Source organism: Lynx rufus, unplaced genomic scaffold (genome assembly GCF_022079265.1).
Source record: "Lynx rufus isolate CCGP_SWC_20201006 ecotype Redwood Valley unplaced genomic scaffold, mLynRuf1.p SCAF_9, whole genome shotgun sequence".
Taxonomy (NCBI): Eukaryota; Metazoa; Chordata; class Mammalia; order Carnivora; family Felidae; genus Lynx; species Lynx rufus.
Genome location: NW_025814897.1, coordinates 109,027,694 through 109,044,474, shown reverse-complemented (window position 1 = coordinate 109,044,474; position 16,781 = coordinate 109,027,694). Strand labels below are relative to the sequence as shown.

Below are 16,781 nucleotides of genomic sequence, written 5' to 3'. Positions count from 1 at the left end.
AGCCTTGGCCACACTGAGGATGGGGCGGGCCCAGAGGCCAGAGGGAGTGGCTGTGGCCCAGGGTGCACAGTCTGGCAGCTGCCTGCACCCCTCTCAGCACCCAGGATCTGGAGACCCAGAGGCAGGCATGGCCTGCCAGACCGGTGAGGAGGAAGGAGAGATGTTCGTGGGCCCCTGCGAAAGAAGGCGAGGTCGGGGACTTGAGAATAGCAGAGGCAGTGGGAAGGAAGCAGCAGCTGAGATGTCCAAGGCGGGGCAGATCCCAGCCCCTGTCCTGAGAGTGAGTGGCTGCCACTGAGGTGAAGGTCACAGAAACTGCTCAAGGGTGTGAGGTCAGAGGCTGGGGCCAGCTGGCCACATGGATGCTGAACACTTCTAGGATGGGGAGCAAGATAGAGGGAGAGAGACTAGGAAGGTGAGTGCCGACAGCAGTAGAGAAGGTGAAGGCTGGCATGGGGTCAGGTGCACCTCGGAGGCGGAGCTTGGTTTGGACGGGGGTTGGAGGTGTGGCCAAGAGCCAGCTTCTGGCAGAAATGACTGCAGAGAAGCATGCTCTCAGGGGAAAGCCAAGCTCCTTCACTGCACAAGGAGAAGAAACTATTGTGTGAGAAGGACAGAGAATAGAGGAGCTTATTCACATGGGAAGAAAGGGAGCCATGGCAGGTAGGGGAAGGGGAGAGCAGCTGGGGCAGTATGGGAAAAGGGGATGGGGAGGGTGCCCTTTTTGGAGAGGACGGATGAAGGTTGGTGAGGCTTGAGCTCTTTGGAATCGGACATGGCCCAGGGTCCTTGGCAGCACCTGGCCTGGTCACTAGGGCATGATGTGCCACATGGAGGGCGGGTTAGGGTCCCGTGCTTCCCTTCAGCTCCCCTGGCCTCCACTCTGGTGCTCCACGCCATAGGCACGAGCGGGAAAAGGGTGGCAGACGCCCGAGACCATCCCCATGCTGGCCCTCTGACCCCGCCTTGTGCCCTGCAGATGTGGATGAGTGTGAGGCCGGGGATGTGTGTGACAATGGCATCTGCACCAACACGCCAGGCTCCTTCCAATGTCAATGCCTCTCCGGCTACCATCTATCAAGAGACCGGAGCCGATGCGAGGGTGAGTGGGGCCTAGAGCTGGAGATTAACTTGTTCCTCCCTATCCTGGGACTTCTAAGCCCAGGCTCCAAGTTCGGAGCTACCTGTAAACAGGTCAGGCACTCCCATGTCCAGCCCGCATCCCTATCCAAGATTGGGCGTGGGGTGTAGACCTGACCCACAGATTGAGTGTGGAGGGGGAGCCTCGGCAGCCTCGGGCTGAGTAGGGTCAGCTCATGAGATTCTCCACCTCTTTGATCCCCTACAGATATTGATGAGTGTGACTTCCCTGCCGCCTGCATTGGGGGTGACTGCATCAACACCAATGGCTCCTACCGATGTCTTTGTCCTCAGGGGCACCGGCTGGTAGGCGGCAGGAAGTGCCAAGGTATGGAGGTATTGGCTGAGAGTTCCTCAGGAGGAGTGGCAGGGAATGACAGTAATCTCCTAGACACCCTGTTGACCTGTCTTTCCATCCATCTGTCCATCCACCCGCTCACTCACCCTTCCACTCCACCCACAATAGCAACAGTAATAATGACGTAGTTGCATGGTGACCTTTCTATGCATTAGTGGACAGGAGTTTCCAGAGAACCTACTATTTGCCAGCTTCTATACTACGTGCTAGGAATAGAGCAGTGATCCAGGACTCCCACTGGGGGAGGCTGACGTGTAAATTGATTCTTACTGTTCAGAGTGCTGGGAGCCAAAAGAGGTCTGGAGGGGTGATTAATTGCAACGGAGATGTGACAGTTGAATTGGAACTTGGAACATATATATGGTCCTCTAAAGCATAAATAGGTTCTCTAAGTAGAAAGAAGCATGGGATGGCGTTCCCAGCCCGAAGAACAATGTATGTCAGAGCACGGAGATCTGGAAGGAGCTAGTTGTGATTTTAGGGGACAGTGCCCTGAACATAGACTCGGGAGTGCCGGTGTTTAGAATACAGGGTGATGAAATTGAAAGGTACCAGGAGACCAAACTCAAAGGCCTTGAATGCCAAGCTGAGAGTGAGGGCTCCATTCTGTTGCCGGTAACAGCCACTGCAGGTTTTGGGAAGAATACAGTGAATGTGCACACATCTACCCACATGCACAGACAGGCAAGAGCGCACTCCCTATTGTGTGCACTTTGAGATCAAAGTGGAAGTTCGGGTTCTGAACTTGTGTGAGTCCCTGGAGGCACATCTCCCCCCCCCCCCCCCGCAAGAAGCGACTGGTTTCCTTGAAGCTACTCTTCCTGCTTCCCTCACTCCCCACAGACATAGATGAATGCAGCCAGGACCCCGGCCTGTGCCTTCCCCACGGGGCCTGCGAGAACCTGCAGGGCTCCTATGTTTGCGTCTGTGACGAGGGCTTCACGCCCACCCAGGACCAGCACGGCTGTGAGGGTGAGTGTCCTCCAGGCTCCTCCTCAGACTAGACAACTCCCCTGAGCTGCAGCTGCGGTTCAGAGACTTTTCCTGGTCTCACCCTCTGGAATCTGGGGAACGGGAAGAAATCCCTTTTGCCCGAGAGTCCGGTGGACCTGGACCGCACAGGAGAGCCCTGAACCTCACACTGAGGATGGAGCTTGGCTCTGACGGGGCGGCTGAGGGGAGCGAGGGAGTGTGGGGCAGCCGGGGCATGAGGTCGGTGGGCAGCGTGGACAGCAAGACCGTCTGCAGGACCCTGAGCTGCCCTCCCCTCCCCTCAGAGGTGGAGCAGCCCCACCACAAGAAGGAGTGCTACCTTAACTTCGATGACACCGTGTTCTGCGACAGTGTACTGGCCACCAATGTCACCCAGCAGGAGTGCTGCTGCTCGCTGGGGGCTGGCTGGGGAGACCACTGCGAGATCTATCCCTGCCCAGTGTACAGCTCAGGTCAGGAGCCGGGCAGGCCTTTCCCCTTGCCAGAGTCTCAGTTTCTTCATTTGGAAACGGACGGGGAGAAATGGCCCCTCCCTGGATAGGTGGGAAATGAGGTGGAGAGCCCCGACAGAAGCACGCACGCGCTCAGTCCCGCCTCCTTTCTTCCCCACGGCCGCTCTCTCCCCGCAGCTGAGTTCCACAGTCTCTGCCCAGACGGGAAGGGCTACACCCAAGACAACAACATTGTCAACTATGGCATCCCGGCCCACCGTGGTAAGCCCCGACACGGCTCCGCCCACCGGACACGCCCCTCCCCGCCCCGCCCACCGAGGTCGGTAGTGCTAACTGGGGTAGGCCCCGCCCACACCGTCATCGTCTGCCCCGCCCCTATCACGCCCTCGTCCGCCTCCGGAAAAGCCTCTCCCACTGAGTTTGCTCCGCCCCCGCGGTAAGCCCCGCCCACACTTCCCTGGCTGCGGGCCTGAGCCGCCCGGGAGGTAGAGGCCGCCGGGGAGGTAGAGGCCGCAGGGCGCCCACGGCTTGTCACTCCGCAGACATCGACGAGTGCATACTGTTCGGGGCAGAGATCTGCAAGGAGGGCAAGTGCGTGAATACGCAGCCCGGCTACGAGTGCTATTGCAAGCAAGGCTTCTACTACGACGGGAACCTACTGGAGTGCGTGGGTGAGCGCAGATGGTCCCAGTGGCCGTGGGCCAGCAGCCGGGAGACACGCACAACCACCCGACTTCGGGCTGGTTCCCTCCACTCGTGCTTTTCCTCCCCGCAGACGTGGACGAGTGCTTGGACGAGTCCAACTGCCGGAACGGAGTGTGTGAGAACACGCGCGGCGGCTACCGCTGTGCCTGCACGCCCCCCGCCGAGTACAGCCCGGCGCAGCGGCAGTGTCTGAGCCCGGAGGAGATGGGTGAGGCCCGGGCCTGCCGGCTGGGGAAACAGGAGGGGAGCGGGGACTGGGCCAAGCTGTGACCGCCACTCCCATCCATGCCCTCGCTACCCCCTAGACGTAGACGAGTGTCAGGACCCGGCAGCGTGCCGCCCTGGCCGCTGCGTCAACCTGCCGGGCTCCTACCGCTGCGAGTGCCGCCCGCCCTGGGTGCCCGGGCCCTCCGGCCGCGATTGCCAGCTCCCCGAGAGCCCAGCCGGTGAGGGCGAGAGTTGTCTTGGGCCAATTCCAGGGCCTGGGCTGCCGGGTGGAGCCCCCGGGGTCGCGGCTCCCCACGAGGCTTGGTTGGAGCAGGGACCTAGTGTCCCCGTTTCGGGCCCCCCAGCTGAAGCCAGGTCTCCCCTGGTAGAGCGTGCCCCGGAGCGACGGGACGTGTGCTGGGCCCAGCGCGGAGAAGATGGCATGTGCGCAGGACCCCTGGCCGGGCCAGCCCTCACTTTCGACGACTGCTGCTGTCGTCAGGGCCGCGGTTGGGGAGCCCAGTGCCGCCCTTGCCCGCCACGCAGCGCTGGTGAGCCTCCCCAGAGGGGTTTGCGGAGTGCTGGGGCAGGAGCCAGGGTGCTGCTTTCGCGTGGCTGACCGCCCCCCGCTCCTCCCAGGGTCCCAGTGCCCAACGTCACAGAGTGAGAGCAATTCCTTCTGGGACGCGAGCCCCCTGCTGCTAGGAAAGCCCCCTCGAGGTGAGTATAACGGGAGGGCACAGGGAGGGTGTGGGGGCGGGGGGTCCCCAACCATCTGCTGGCAGAGGTGAAGGTTGATGTCTGCATTTTCCCCACCGGCACAGAAGAGGACAGCTCGGAGGAGGACTCGGACGAGTGCCGCTGCGTGAGTGGCCGCTGCGTGCCGAGGCCCGGCGGCGCCGTGTGCGAGTGTCCGGGCGGCTTCCAGCTCGACGCCTCTCGTGCGCGTTGTGTCGGTGAGCCGGACCGCGGGGGTGGGACCGGCCCCCAGGCCAAGACCAGAAGTTGGTGGAGGGGCCGGGGCCAAGGCTGGCAGCCCGGGGGAGGCACGGGGCCACACGCTAAGGGGGCTGCGTGCTCTGGCGCCCTGGCGAAGCTCGCACCTGTCGCCCCCACCTGCAGACATCGATGAGTGCCGAGAACTGAACCAGCGTGGGCTGCTGTGCAAGAGTGAGCGCTGCGTGAACACAAGCGGGTCCTTCCGCTGCGTCTGCAAAGCTGGCTTCGCACGCAGCCGCCCACACGGGGCCTGTGTGCCCCAGCGCCGCCGCTAACGAGGCCCTCAGCCATCAGCGAGGGGTTCCCGCCTGACCCTCGGGGTGAACTCAGTCTCTCACCTGTGTTCCCACTCGGGGCTCGGACCCAGGAACTCTCCGGGGGTCTTAGACCCCTTCCTGCGCCCCGAGTTCTGAGGGCGCCCTTACAGGCGCCGCCCAGTTCGCAGGTGGAGTTTGGGACTCTCAGGCACTGAGGTCCTTCCTCCCAGAGGGCGTTTCCTGGAAACTGATAAATCAAATCATGCCTCTGCACTCTCGGCTTGTCCAAGCGAATTGATGTTCCCGTCTGTGGTGGGCGTGGACTTCGCAGGGCAGCGCCATACCCAAGCCTCCTGGGAGGGGCTACACTGAGCCCAGCACAGGGGTGTGAAATAGAATTTATTGTGGCTCTGATTATGTACACGTGAGATGTGCCTGGCCGGGCTGGCCGGGCTGGCATGGTTTGTACAATAAATACATCCGCGGGGCCTGCTCTCCGCGGCTGCGAGCGCCCATATGGCAAGTTCAGTCCAGCTTCCGAGTTCCCAGCTTCATGGGGCCCTTGGCTGCCTTCTTTTCAGCGCGTTTGGCTTCCATCTCCCGCCGACGCTCCTCGCGCTTCTTCCGGGCCAGCTCGGCCTTCCCTTGCCCTGGGAGCAGGAGGAGGAGGAGGAGGAGGAGGAGGTGGGCGGAGGGCTTCAGGACCACTGGGGCCTCAGCTTCCCAGCCTGCCCCTGCCCCCAGTCTGTCTGCCCGGACGAGAAGGGGAAGCACTCACGGCTCTCAGTCTCCAGACCCTCCCAGTTGTCATCGCCCCATGAATCAGGTCTCGGCTGAAAGGGAAGTGTGGTTGGAGTGGAGGTGGACTCCCGGCTGAGGTCCACCCCGGTCTGAACCCTCATGGGAAAAGGTGCCAAGTACCTGAGCGCTGGTCTCCCGGCGTGACGACACAGCAGCAAAGGGATCACCTTTGTCACTGGGCTCCGAGCCACCCCAGTTATACTCGCTGGCCAGCCGTGTGCCCTCAGGCGGTGGCTCCGGGGGACTTGGCTCCTGCCAGCCCTGCTCCCACGAGCCCTCGGCTTCCCAGCTGCTCCAGTCTGACTCGGATTTTGGGTCCAGGTTGCTGGTCTGCAGAAGATGGGGAGGTAGTGCCCAATGGTGGGGGGTGCCAAATGGCTGGCCTCCCCCTCCCCCATAGGAACACCACTGTCCCACCCTGCTTACCTGCCCGGCACGGCTAGCTCGGCCCCCAGTACTCCAGTCCTCCTGCTGGGCCAACACCGATTCGGCCTCCTGCTGCAGTGTGGGAAGGAGAGCGCGACCATAGGCGCTCCAGCCCCCACCCAAAGGGCAAGGAAGCCTGCCTGCCCCTTCCCAGCCACGGGCTCCACCCTTTCTTCTTTGGCATTCCATCTTACTTGCTCCTCAAGCTTTGCTTCCCATCTATAGAGTGGACATGCCATCACTCCTCTGAGGCTGGGGAATGAGATCTAGATGTTCCCACACCGTGCCCCACAGCCTCAGACCCGAGACTGTTGTCAGCAGATGGGGAAATCGGGCCCCAAGGTCTGCCCCCATTCCCATCAGGGTAGCCCCACTCCATCCTCAGCCCATCCCCCACAGGCCTGGGGGTGGCCTCTCCTTACTGACCCCTGGAGCTACTGGAGGACAGGGAGAAGAGAGTGAGGAAGACAAATGGGCTGCCCCCAAAACCGCCACCATTTCCATCCCCGCTCCCAGGGGCCCCTGGGACTTAGTGGGGGACAGCTGCCAACTCTTACCCACAAGGGCCACTCGTGACACCTACTCAGCAGGGATGCTGTGCAGATGAGGACAGGCGTGACCAGCCAAGCCCACCTGAGCTCCTTGAAGGCAGCCTTAACCTTTGACCTGGAGTTACCTGGGAGTCGCCTGGGGAGGCCCCCTCAGCCCCACTCACCTCCAGGCTGCCCCAGTCTTCATCATCCCATCTGTCGGCAACACTGCTGTCCTCCGCTGTGTCCGTGCCCTCCTCTTGCGTCTCCCAGTGGCCTGAGGTTGTGGATGTGGCAGGGACGACGGCGGGGGCCGGGGCAGGAAGTCCTGAGGAGCAGAGGCTCACTGAGGTCCCGGATACTGGGCCCCAGGAAGGTCTCAAAACAGGGCAGAGGTTTCTGGGGTCAGGGGGAAGGTGCAGAGAGCAGCTCGTGAAGGGACTAGACCCCGCCTGTCCCCTACGTCCCCACTGCCACCCCAGGAGAAGCCAGACAGTCATAGCTCCTAGGTGCCAGCACCCCCAAGCGCTCTCAGTCACTGATGCGGCCACTCTGGGGCACACTCACCCTCGGGCGTGGGTCTCTGGGGGACGTTGGTCTCAGCCGGGGCAGCTGCTGGGTGTGCACGGATCAGCTTGGACGTGAGCGAGGAGACCCCTGTGACAGCCCAGCCTGCCCAGCTGGCTGCAGCTCCTCCCATTCCAGGGCTGGAGGCGGCATGGACATCCTTCTCTGGGCAGTGTCAAAAGAGACAAGTATAGTCACCTCAGGCTCTCATGGGGAAGGTGACAGGAGCGCAGTAACGGACACAGAGCAACCTGTAGTGGCCCCCCCTTCTCCAGGCCTGTGCTCCCCCATCTCTAAGATGGGAGGGGTGGGGAGCAGTGGTGTCGGGTCTGCTCTCCGAGGTCGTTCTAGCTTTCAGAGACTCCAGTGACATGGAAGGGGGCTCTGACAGGTAACAGTCAAGGATGTGATGGAAGAGGGCACACGACTGGGGGCCACTCACCCACTTCCGCTAGCTGGGTTGGGTCCTCTGACACAGACTCCAGTTTGGACAGGAAGCTTCGAATGGCCTTGAAGGCCTACGGGGTAGGAAGGGGCAAAGCTGGGGACTCCAGGGTTCCCATGAGTCCGCGGGGCCAGCTAGGGCCCAAACGCCCCCCTGGAGCCTCCGCTCCAGGGCCCGGGCCCAGCTGTGCCTCACCTGGTCTCGCACGGATTTCTCAGGATCCACGGTGAGGCCACAGAGCACAGGCAGGATCTTGTGGGCACAGTCATTCATCGAGTAGAGGTTGTGGGTGGCAGCAAAGCCCAGGACACCCGCCACCCGCGAAGGTGCAAATGGGTCTTTGGTGGCCCGGCTGAAGGCAGAGGTGAGGACCCTGTGTCGGGTCTGGGGTGGGGCAGGAGAGAGGGCTCCTGAGTTCAGGATCAGTACTGGGACCCAGAACTCCCAGATCTACTTCCCGGAGCAGAGGCCATCCACGGGCTCCCCCAGAATCTGAAAAATGTGAGCTAATCACTAACAAACGAGGAGAATTCTTCCTGAAAACTCGATCTGGGCTTCTCCCTCCAGATCACCCTGTTCATGCTGCCTCAGGACAACAGGGGCTGAAGCCGCTGCCCTGGGGCCGAGGCCTGGGCCACCGTCACCATTCATTCATTCCTGTTAACTGTCTGGGCGCTGCAGACATCTGCGTTTACAAACCCTGGCTGAGGGAGTGCACACAGGCCAAGGGGGCCGAGCAAGCCTGGGTTCAGTTCCCAGATCCACCACCTACTGGCTGGGCGACCTGATACATGCCTCGATCTACCCTCTCACATCTGGGCTGGGAGCACCCAGGGCCTAGGTCTCTGGGAGGATGGCAGCCCCTGCACAAGGAGGCCTGGCCCTGGAGGACACTGTGGCCCCGGGGACAGTGAGAGAACCCCCAGGATCCATGTAGGGCACTCACACTGGCACTGAGGTAGGAACCGATTTTGCCCAGGCAGACGGTGGTATTGCAGCGGATGGGGCCCTGCTCATCCTTGGCCTGCAGCCGCGCGAAGTGCTTCATCAGCTCCACATTGAGGTTGGCCTCGTTCAGCTTTGGGGCCAGGAGCAGCATGGACTGTGGGTGCAGGAGTGTGGAAACTGTGGGCCACGGCCGGCCAAAAGACCACATGCAGAAGTGGCTTCCGGGGAGGGTGGGTGGGCCAATAGTGGCACTGGGTGCTGAGGGAACCTCCCAAACCTACCCCCCCAACCTGGTCCTGGCCCCTACCCAGAATGCCGTGGAAGGGGACGCTTCTCTGTCCCCTTTACAGCAAAACCTCCGAAGTTGGTGCACACCCCTGTCTCCCGTCCTTCTCCCTCCGTTCTCTCTTGCGTGCACTCTACTCACGCTTCTACAGAAACACCGCCCCCCACCCACTCTCTACCAACTGGCTCCAGGAGGTGACCAGGGACCTTTGTGTTGCTAAATCCAGTGGCCGATTCTCCGTCCAAACCAGCTGTGACCCCTCAGTAGCTCTGACACTCCTGAGTTCTCCTTCCTCCTTGAAACTGCCATCTCTGGTCCTCCAGGACCCTGCCCTCTCCTCACTCTCCTCCGACCTCATCAGCTGCTCCTTCTCGGTCTCCTGTGGCCGAGATCTTACGGTTCAGACCCCCACAGGTGCTCACCAGGCCTCTTCTCTTTCCACCTCACCCTAGGTGACCTTACCCCTTTCGTGGCTTTGAATGCCCTTGTTAGCTGACAAAGCCCAGATGAGCAGCTCCGGCCCAGACTTCTTCTCTGAACTTCACACGTATATAACCAGTGGCTGAATAGACATCTGTACCTGCCTAACTAGACCAACCTCCTCCCGCAAACCTGAGGCTCCCAGTTTCTCAGTAAATGGCAACTTAACCTTCCAGGTGCCCAGGCCAGAAACCTCGGAGCCACACTTGGCTCTGCAGCCATCCATCAGCACATACTGTCGGCCCCACCTTCGGAATGTGGCCCCTTCTGTCCCCCACTGCCACCTCTCAGATCTGAGCCACCATTACCTCTCAGACTCCACCTCTCACAACCACGCCCCTTCAGCCATGCTAAACCTCTTACTGCTACTTCTACACTGGCCTCAGGACCTCTGCACATGTTCCTTCTGCAGGGAACCCGTTTCCTCCAGATCTCCACCTACCTTGATCCCAAGCCTCCTTTCCTTAAATGATACCTCCTTAGCAAATTCTTCCCTGATCGCTGTTTTTAAAACTGCAAACCCTTCTTTTCACACTGTCACTTTCTAACATAATGTACCTTTCCTAATTCTGTGTACTGTCTGCCAAGCCCCCTCCCTGTCACCTCAAAAAGATGCTCCATGAGACATAGTGCATCCCAGCATGGGGCACAGGGCCAGCCAGGCACGAGAGGTGCTCAGCCAGTGTCTGCTGAACGGAGGACTATAAGCCGATCTCAACCTGCTTCCCTCACCAGCTGCTGAGCTGCTCCCAGAGCCCGGCCCTACATGCAGGGTCGTGCCTGCTCCTCCCTTAACCTGCTCAGACCCATAGGCCAAAACCAAGGCCGCTGTGCTCTCAAGTGAGCCCTCTCTGAGCCTTCAAAAACCAGGGCATGCCCACCTTGACTGTCTGCTCCCGGATGGCAGGGTTGGTGTCCAGGAAACCGTGCACAACGTGGGGAAAGATCTGGGTGTTGACTGTTGGCTCATCGAGGTATTGGATAAACTGTTCCATCTGTGGCCCAGTGAGGGGGAGAACACAGTCAGCACCCCCAACCCTGATCACAGCCACCAGCTCATCTCGTGGCTTTGTTTTTCCACCTGGCAGGCACCGGCTAGCCAGGTGCATCTCCTGAGCCCCCTACCTCGCATCTGGCCTATCTCCGGCCTTCGGACCGCGCAGAGTGATGAAGAGAGGCCAGGAGGGTGCTGGGAAGAACCAAGGACTGGCAGCTGGAGGGCCTGGCCTCCGGTCCTGCATCACATCCCTTCTCAGAGCCTCTACTGTCTCTTCTATAAAAGGGGTTATAAACCCCAGCCAGAAAGTGGCATGAGGTAGGCTCACGTGTTTGGCAGCTGGGGAGGGAATGATACCGGGGAGCCTCTAGGTACTTGCTGGCTCATAAGAGGCCCCCACCCTTGATCCCAAGGATCCTGTCTGATGCTCCCAGCTGCCCAGGGATTGGCAGGGGAGACACTATCCCCACTCTATGAACAGCTAAAGTGATCAAGTCAAGAGACTGGGGGAGGCGGACAGCTGGGGCCCTGCAGTCTGGGCAGGCTGTGCCTTCCCAAAGGTGCCGATGAACCTTGTGATGGTCTCAACTTCCTGAGAGCCTAGTCTTACCAGTCCCTCATCTGTGCGTGTTTGGGGAAAGGTTTCTGGGGTGCCAGGGCAGGGGCTCGGGCCACCAGCCTGGGGCTGGAAGTGAGACAAGGGTCTCCCCAGCAGCCAAGGTGGGGTCTGGGTGGGGTGGAGGGGTATAGGGTCTGACCACAGCCCCTACCTGCTGTAGGAGGCGGATACGCATGGCCCGGTCAGTGGATGAGAACATCTTGACCACAACAGGGATGATCTTCTGCTGATACTCCTCAGCGTTGAGGAACTTGCCCACCTTTGGGAAAAAGCAGGAAGAGGGGGCTCGGCTATATGCACAGAAGCCGGGTGACTTTACTGGGCTCATTTACCTTCCTTGGACTCCCTGCTGATCTCCCAGGGTGGGAACGGGGTGATGGTAGAGGGCGTCAGGCACTTCTTCAGCAGCCCCTCTGCCCATACTCCATCTCAGGCAGCCCTGCCTTTAACTTTTCGAGTCCAGGCCCCTCTTAGGAGACTAATGAAAGCTCTGTGCCCCTCCCTATAATCAGGCACCAATGTACCACATGCACACTCATACACACAGAATTCTGCCTATGATTTCTGGAGGCTCCCAGCCATAAGGATTTGCTTGCTGTCTTCCCTCTTGCCCCATGCCAAGCCCCTTCGGGAGAAAGTGTTCTCCCAGGGTGGGCAGAGTGGGGAAGAGCAGGTGCCCAGGTAAGGGTGGGCTGGGGTCTAAGGGAGTGGGGGGAGGATCCAGCCCCTAGAAGTCAAGAGAACTGAGTGCCAGTGGTCAGGAGGGAAGAGGGAAAGTGGGGTGGTGAGCAGGTGGTCTCCTGGGCCTTGGAAACACAGTGCACACGTGAGACCAAGGGCACTGTGTTGGGGAAATGGAAGAAGGTCTGTGGGCTCTCAAGCAAAGGGTCTTTGGAAAAAGAATTTTAGAGGCCCAGGGTTTCGCCTCCTCAAGGACAAGGAGTCCACCCAGCCTCCCTGACAGCTGATCAAGTGGTCCTGGATTGCTGGACCAAGGGGACATCAGCAAGAAGTCCCTCATGTGTGTGGATCTGCCCTGACCGGACTGCCCCTCCCCCAGAGCCCTCTCCTTTGCCATTCAGACCCACCCGGCCAGTCCCTGGGCCCCACGGGCCTTGCTCACCTTGAACAGGGGTGTGAGGACAACGGCTCCTGCATTGCCAAACTCGAAGGCGGTCAGCAGCTGGGGCAGCACCTTGTGCCGGCAGAAATCCTCGGGGAAAGAGTCCAGGCTCTTGCTCAGCTCTTGGAAGAACTTTTGCTTCTCAGCCGGCTCTTTGATCTGGGGGTATCAAGGACAGGATACGGGGAGGAGATCAGCCTAGATCAGCCTCAGCTATGGGCCGGGACAGAGGGTCGCCCCCAGCCTGAAAGAGAATTGAACTCTAGGGGCTCTGGAGCCCCACTGGCTGGGTTCAAATCCCAACTCCCTCATTTAGCAACCATGTGACCTTGGGCAAGTTCCTCCAGCTGTGAAGCGGGATAATAACTATACTGAGTTGTTCTGCAGATTCAACCGGAAAATGCACGTGAAAGCTGCGAGCACAGTGCCTGGCGCACCGTGGGCGCCTAGTCAGTGACTGTCATTCTCGTCACTACCCCTGACCTGTTGCTGGGAAAGCAGCCACTTGGGCCATCAGACCTTTGTTGGCATCACCTCTACTCCTCACAAACAACAACCCAAGGTGTGAGTGCCATTAACCCCAGCACACCAATGAGAAAACTAAGGCTCAGAGAGGGGAGGGGGCTTAGTCCATCCACGTGACCCTGGCCAGGGTGGTATTCGTGGCAAGCTGTGCGGAAGGCAGGGATCAGGTATAGTTAACCCCGAGACCTGGTCCTCCCACTGAGCCAGACAGGCCAGGCCGTCAGCTCAGTGGTCCCCCTAATCTGCCTCTGAGGCCACAATCCCCGTAACTCACATCTCCTGAGGACTATGCCAGGCAGAGTTACATACTAAAACCTTTACACAGGTTAAATGATCCCCCCACAACTTTACCGGATAGGTGCCAACTTAATCCACATTTAATCCAACAAGAAAGCTAAGGCACAGAGAGGTCAAGGAATCTGTCAAAAGTCACACAGCTAAGCAGCAGACAGGGAAGAGTTTGACTCCGTGGGCTGTCACCTACCCTGTGCTGCACCCTGTGAAGAGATGCTGTCATTCCCTCAAGTATGTGCAAGGAGGCTGAGGCTCGAGGTCACCAGGCGAGAGTGACTGGCTAGGGATTATACCCTAGTTCTATACACTTCCAAAGTTCCTGTGTTTTCTACTGTGCCCTCATTCCCCAAGCAGATGCCTGGCCCAGAAGAGCTGACCTCTGGCTGGGAATGAGGAGGACCTGGTTAGCACTTGAGTACCTCAGTCGAGCGTGGGAGGCAGACCTGGTGCTCTGACAGTCAGGTTCATGGGGCGCCAACGCCTAGAGAAGACCGAACCGCATTCAAGGTCGCATAGCTGGGCGCTCTCCACTGGCCAGCCCAATGACAGGAAGAGGGGCCCCAAGGCCCTGCCCTCCCACATTCTCCTTGGGCTTGGCCAGAAACAGCCCATTTCCTATGGAGCACATTGTAAGAAGGGTGGCCTGGCAGAGTCAGAGACGTGAGGACTCCAGGTGACAAAGTCCCTGCTGCCCCCACCTGCCCAGGAGGCACAGGGCCCAGAACCTCCAGCGCTTTTCCCTCAGGATGAAGCTCAGGTTCTCCTGCTCTGAAGGCCCTCCCTGCCCGACCAGCTCCATCAAGGTCAGGTAAGTGTCTCACTCCTCTCCCCCTCCAGATTCTCAGTCACCTTTCCGTGTGCCCCACACTCAGCTGGGTCAGAGCAGGTATCCAGGGCCGAGCCTCCCCCCCGCATTCCCTACAACAACCTACAGGCCAGCAGAAACTATCATTATCCCCATTACACAGATACGGAAACTCAAGTTCAAGGAGATTAAGCCAAGGAGTCCTTCCTCACATCTTTCCATTCGCTGTTCCCTCTGCCTGGAACACTCCTCCCCAATTCCCATCGCCATGGCTCCCACCTTCCCACTCTTCGGGTCTCAGTTCAAATGTCACCCCTGAGAGAACCTCTCCCTGAGCACCCTGACCCACTATTCTCCTTCCTGGTACTTGTCCCTATCCTGGGAGCACACATTTCCTCATTTATGATTTTCTGTCCCTCTCTCCCAGTGAGAGTCCCTAAGGGTTGGGACCTGGTCCATTTACTCCCTGCTAGATCCTTGAGGGCAGGGATCTGGGTCTGACTCTTCCTCCTGGCCCCGCTGCCCATAGCACAGCGCAGCACCAGGCATGGCACCCATCAGGGCCAAGGCCAGTATGTACAGGGGGAGTTACTGGAGTGCCAGGGGCAGTCACTAAGTACCTACTGTGTGGCAGACATTATATTATGTGCTTCCCACTCACTGAATCCTCACCGAGTTCCTCTGAAGCAGGTACTAGTGTAGAAAGAGCGTCTGACAAGTCACAGTAAATGAGAGCTGGAGCCAGGGTTCAGACCCAGAGAGCCTGGCTCCCTAGTCCATGCTTGTCCCCCAGGGTCTAATTATAAGGAAACCCACAGAGTGAGGAGGGAGGACTGGGATGAAGGACACAGGACCAAAGCCCAGGGCGGGGTGGGGGGCTCACCTGAATCTCCTCCAAAAAGAGGTTGGTCTCCACAAAGCGGTTGTTCATGAAGCCACCGGGCGCCCGGCAGTTCTGCAGGAAGCGGGCTGGGTTGGGACGCACTTTGGGGTTGGCTCCAACTAGCTCGCAGTAATGGGGCACCAGCGATTTGGGGATCTGCAGGAGAAGGGCCAGTGTCAGGGCAGGGCTGGTTGGCTGGCAGACAGGGGCTGGAATCGGGTCGGACACTCACCTTCCCAGGGTTGCGCAGGGCGGCTGCCCGAGGTAGGGGCCCGTTGAAGACTTCCCAGATGAGGCAGCCCAAGCGCCACATGTCGGCTGACCTGAGGCAGTGTGACCAGCGCCGCTCAAGGCCCTGCCACCTGCTAGCACAGACCTCCAACCCGCCTTGGGCACCAGACACTAAGCTGATCATCCCATCAGCCCTGAGAAGCAGGGCTCATTAGTCCCATTTGACAGATAAAGAGGCTGAGGCTCAGAAAAGCAAGGACATCCACCCCAGCTCATACGTCTTTGTTTCTCCTGCCCTACCTCCCTGAGGACCCTAGGTCCCTCCCCAGCTGGGCAGCAGGCGACAGGGAAGTGCCAGCTGGTTGAGGGGTCCCGAGGCTGCTGGAGCTTCCAGAATAGGGCAGGTTGGGGCACGCCGCCCCCAGTCACCCACCATTTCTCTCTGACTGCTCTGCCACTGCCATCAGCCAGCTCCGGGGGGTCATACTGCTCAAGTTCAGGGACCCCCTTCCGGGGGGGTCCCCCGCCATTGCCCTGGGCAGAGTACATGTAGTCCAGGCCCCCCAGCTTCCACTCGCCGGCCCGGTCCACGAACACAGCGGCCATGCAGACGTTGTTGTGAATGAGGCTGCAGTCATTGACCAGGAAGCTGAGGGCTTTCTGGGGGCAGAAGGAGCCATCGCACTCCAGCAACCGGAGTCCCCCACCCTGCCCTCATCACCACTGTCCCCCACCTCACCACAATCTGGTGTAGCCCCCAGGAGAGCTCCAGATCCTTCAGGCCACCGGCCTCCGCTCGCTCCTTGAGGTACATTCCCAGTGGGGTCACTGCCTCTGTCACTACATGGAGGCACTTGTCTGTCTGAAGAAGGGGACATGGCCGGAGAGGAAGGGGAGATGAGAGGCACAGGGAGAGAGGTGGAGAAGGGGAAATCAAATCTAGGGGTGCAGAGGCAGGAGGGGTGGAAGTTGAGGGGCAGGAAGGCAGAAGACAAGGCTGGGAGCCTGGGAGAAAGTGAGGGGCACGGATGGGACAGCCTGGGCAGCAGGTACCTCCAGCCCATCGATGTAGGCCAGAATGTTGGGGTGCCGGAGAGTTTTGAGGCGCTTGAAGGCAGCTTTGGCCACCTGGGTCTGCTCTTCGGCACCGGGCTTCACGTCGTACACGAAGATGGACACCGGGCTGCCTGTGGCCTGGGGGTAGGACAGAGGGACCTCAGGGATGTGGGCCGGGCCCAGGCGACCACTCCAGTTCGGAGATGGGCCCCCGAGCTGACAAGTGGCGGGAGAAAAGGGCCGCCGCCGGGTATCTCCCCAGGTCAGCCTTTAGGGACTGAGCCGGGCCCACGTGACCCCGGTTCCGTCCGCCGGTCGTCCCTCGGTCCTTCCGCCCGCCACGTCGGCACTGCCCGTCCCCCTCCCCCGGCCGGTTGCCCCGGAGGCTCCGCAGCCACGTCAGGCGGGGCGCGACGCGGCGGGGCCGGCGGCGCTGACTAGGCGAGGCCGAGGTCGGCCGCGGCCTGCGGAGCGGGGCCGCGCTCACCTTCTTGCGGCCGCGGTGCAGGACCCAGGGCCCAGGCGGGCCGCCCTCGGGGGGGTCCGGGCTGAGCTCGAACGGGAAGTCCCGGACCGGGTCCCGGGCAAAGAACCACATCGTCCCCGCCGCCGCCGCAGGCCGGGGCGCCTCAGCTCCGGGTCCTCTGGCGGCCG

The 16,781-nt window shown here is 60.4% G+C and overlaps 2 protein-coding genes across 3 annotated transcripts in view; one reads left to right on the top strand and one right to left on the bottom strand.

The window, feature by feature from the left end:
- Window positions 1-5,624, top strand: part of LTBP3 (latent transforming growth factor beta binding protein 3) — a 17,536-nt gene extending 11,912 nt beyond the window's left edge. The window contains exons 17-28 of the mRNA XM_047070923.1: window positions 980-1,102; window positions 1,349-1,468; window positions 2,342-2,470; window positions 2,776-2,943; window positions 3,121-3,204; window positions 3,486-3,614; window positions 3,719-3,856; window positions 3,954-4,094; window positions 4,245-4,406; window positions 4,495-4,575; window positions 4,680-4,811; window positions 4,978-5,624. Coding sequence (XP_046926879.1) covers window positions 980-1,102; window positions 1,349-1,468; window positions 2,342-2,470; window positions 2,776-2,943; window positions 3,121-3,204; window positions 3,486-3,614; window positions 3,719-3,856; window positions 3,954-4,094; window positions 4,245-4,406; window positions 4,495-4,575; window positions 4,680-4,811; window positions 4,978-5,129 — 1,559 coding nt within the window. The 3' untranslated portion in view covers window positions 5,130-5,624. The remainder of the gene's footprint in view (window positions 1-979; window positions 1,103-1,348; window positions 1,469-2,341; window positions 2,471-2,775; window positions 2,944-3,120; window positions 3,205-3,485; window positions 3,615-3,718; window positions 3,857-3,953; window positions 4,095-4,244; window positions 4,407-4,494; window positions 4,576-4,679; window positions 4,812-4,977) is intronic.
- On the bottom strand, window positions 5,498-16,781 carry SCYL1 (SCY1 like pseudokinase 1). Of its 2 annotated transcripts, none has more exons than XM_047070925.1 (18): window positions 16,615-16,781; window positions 16,125-16,265; window positions 15,811-15,933; window positions 15,505-15,731; window positions 15,073-15,163; window positions 14,841-14,996; window positions 12,334-12,492; window positions 11,362-11,469; window positions 10,476-10,589; window positions 8,827-8,982; window positions 8,076-8,264; window positions 7,878-7,953; window positions 7,436-7,600; window positions 7,054-7,196; window positions 6,339-6,407; window positions 6,033-6,242; window positions 5,890-5,944; window positions 5,498-5,761 (listed from the first exon to the last, which is right to left on the bottom strand). In XM_047070925.1, exons 1-18 carry the CDS (start codon window positions 16,723-16,725, stop codon window positions 5,637-5,639), a joined length of 2,418 nt encoding a protein of 805 aa, XP_046926881.1. In that variant the 5' UTR covers window positions 16,726-16,781; the 3' UTR covers window positions 5,498-5,636. The 2 variants fall into 2 exon arrangements, with proteins under 2 accessions (XP_046926881.1, XP_046926880.1); XM_047070924.1 differs by having other exon boundaries at window positions 6,339-6,410; window positions 16,615-16,780.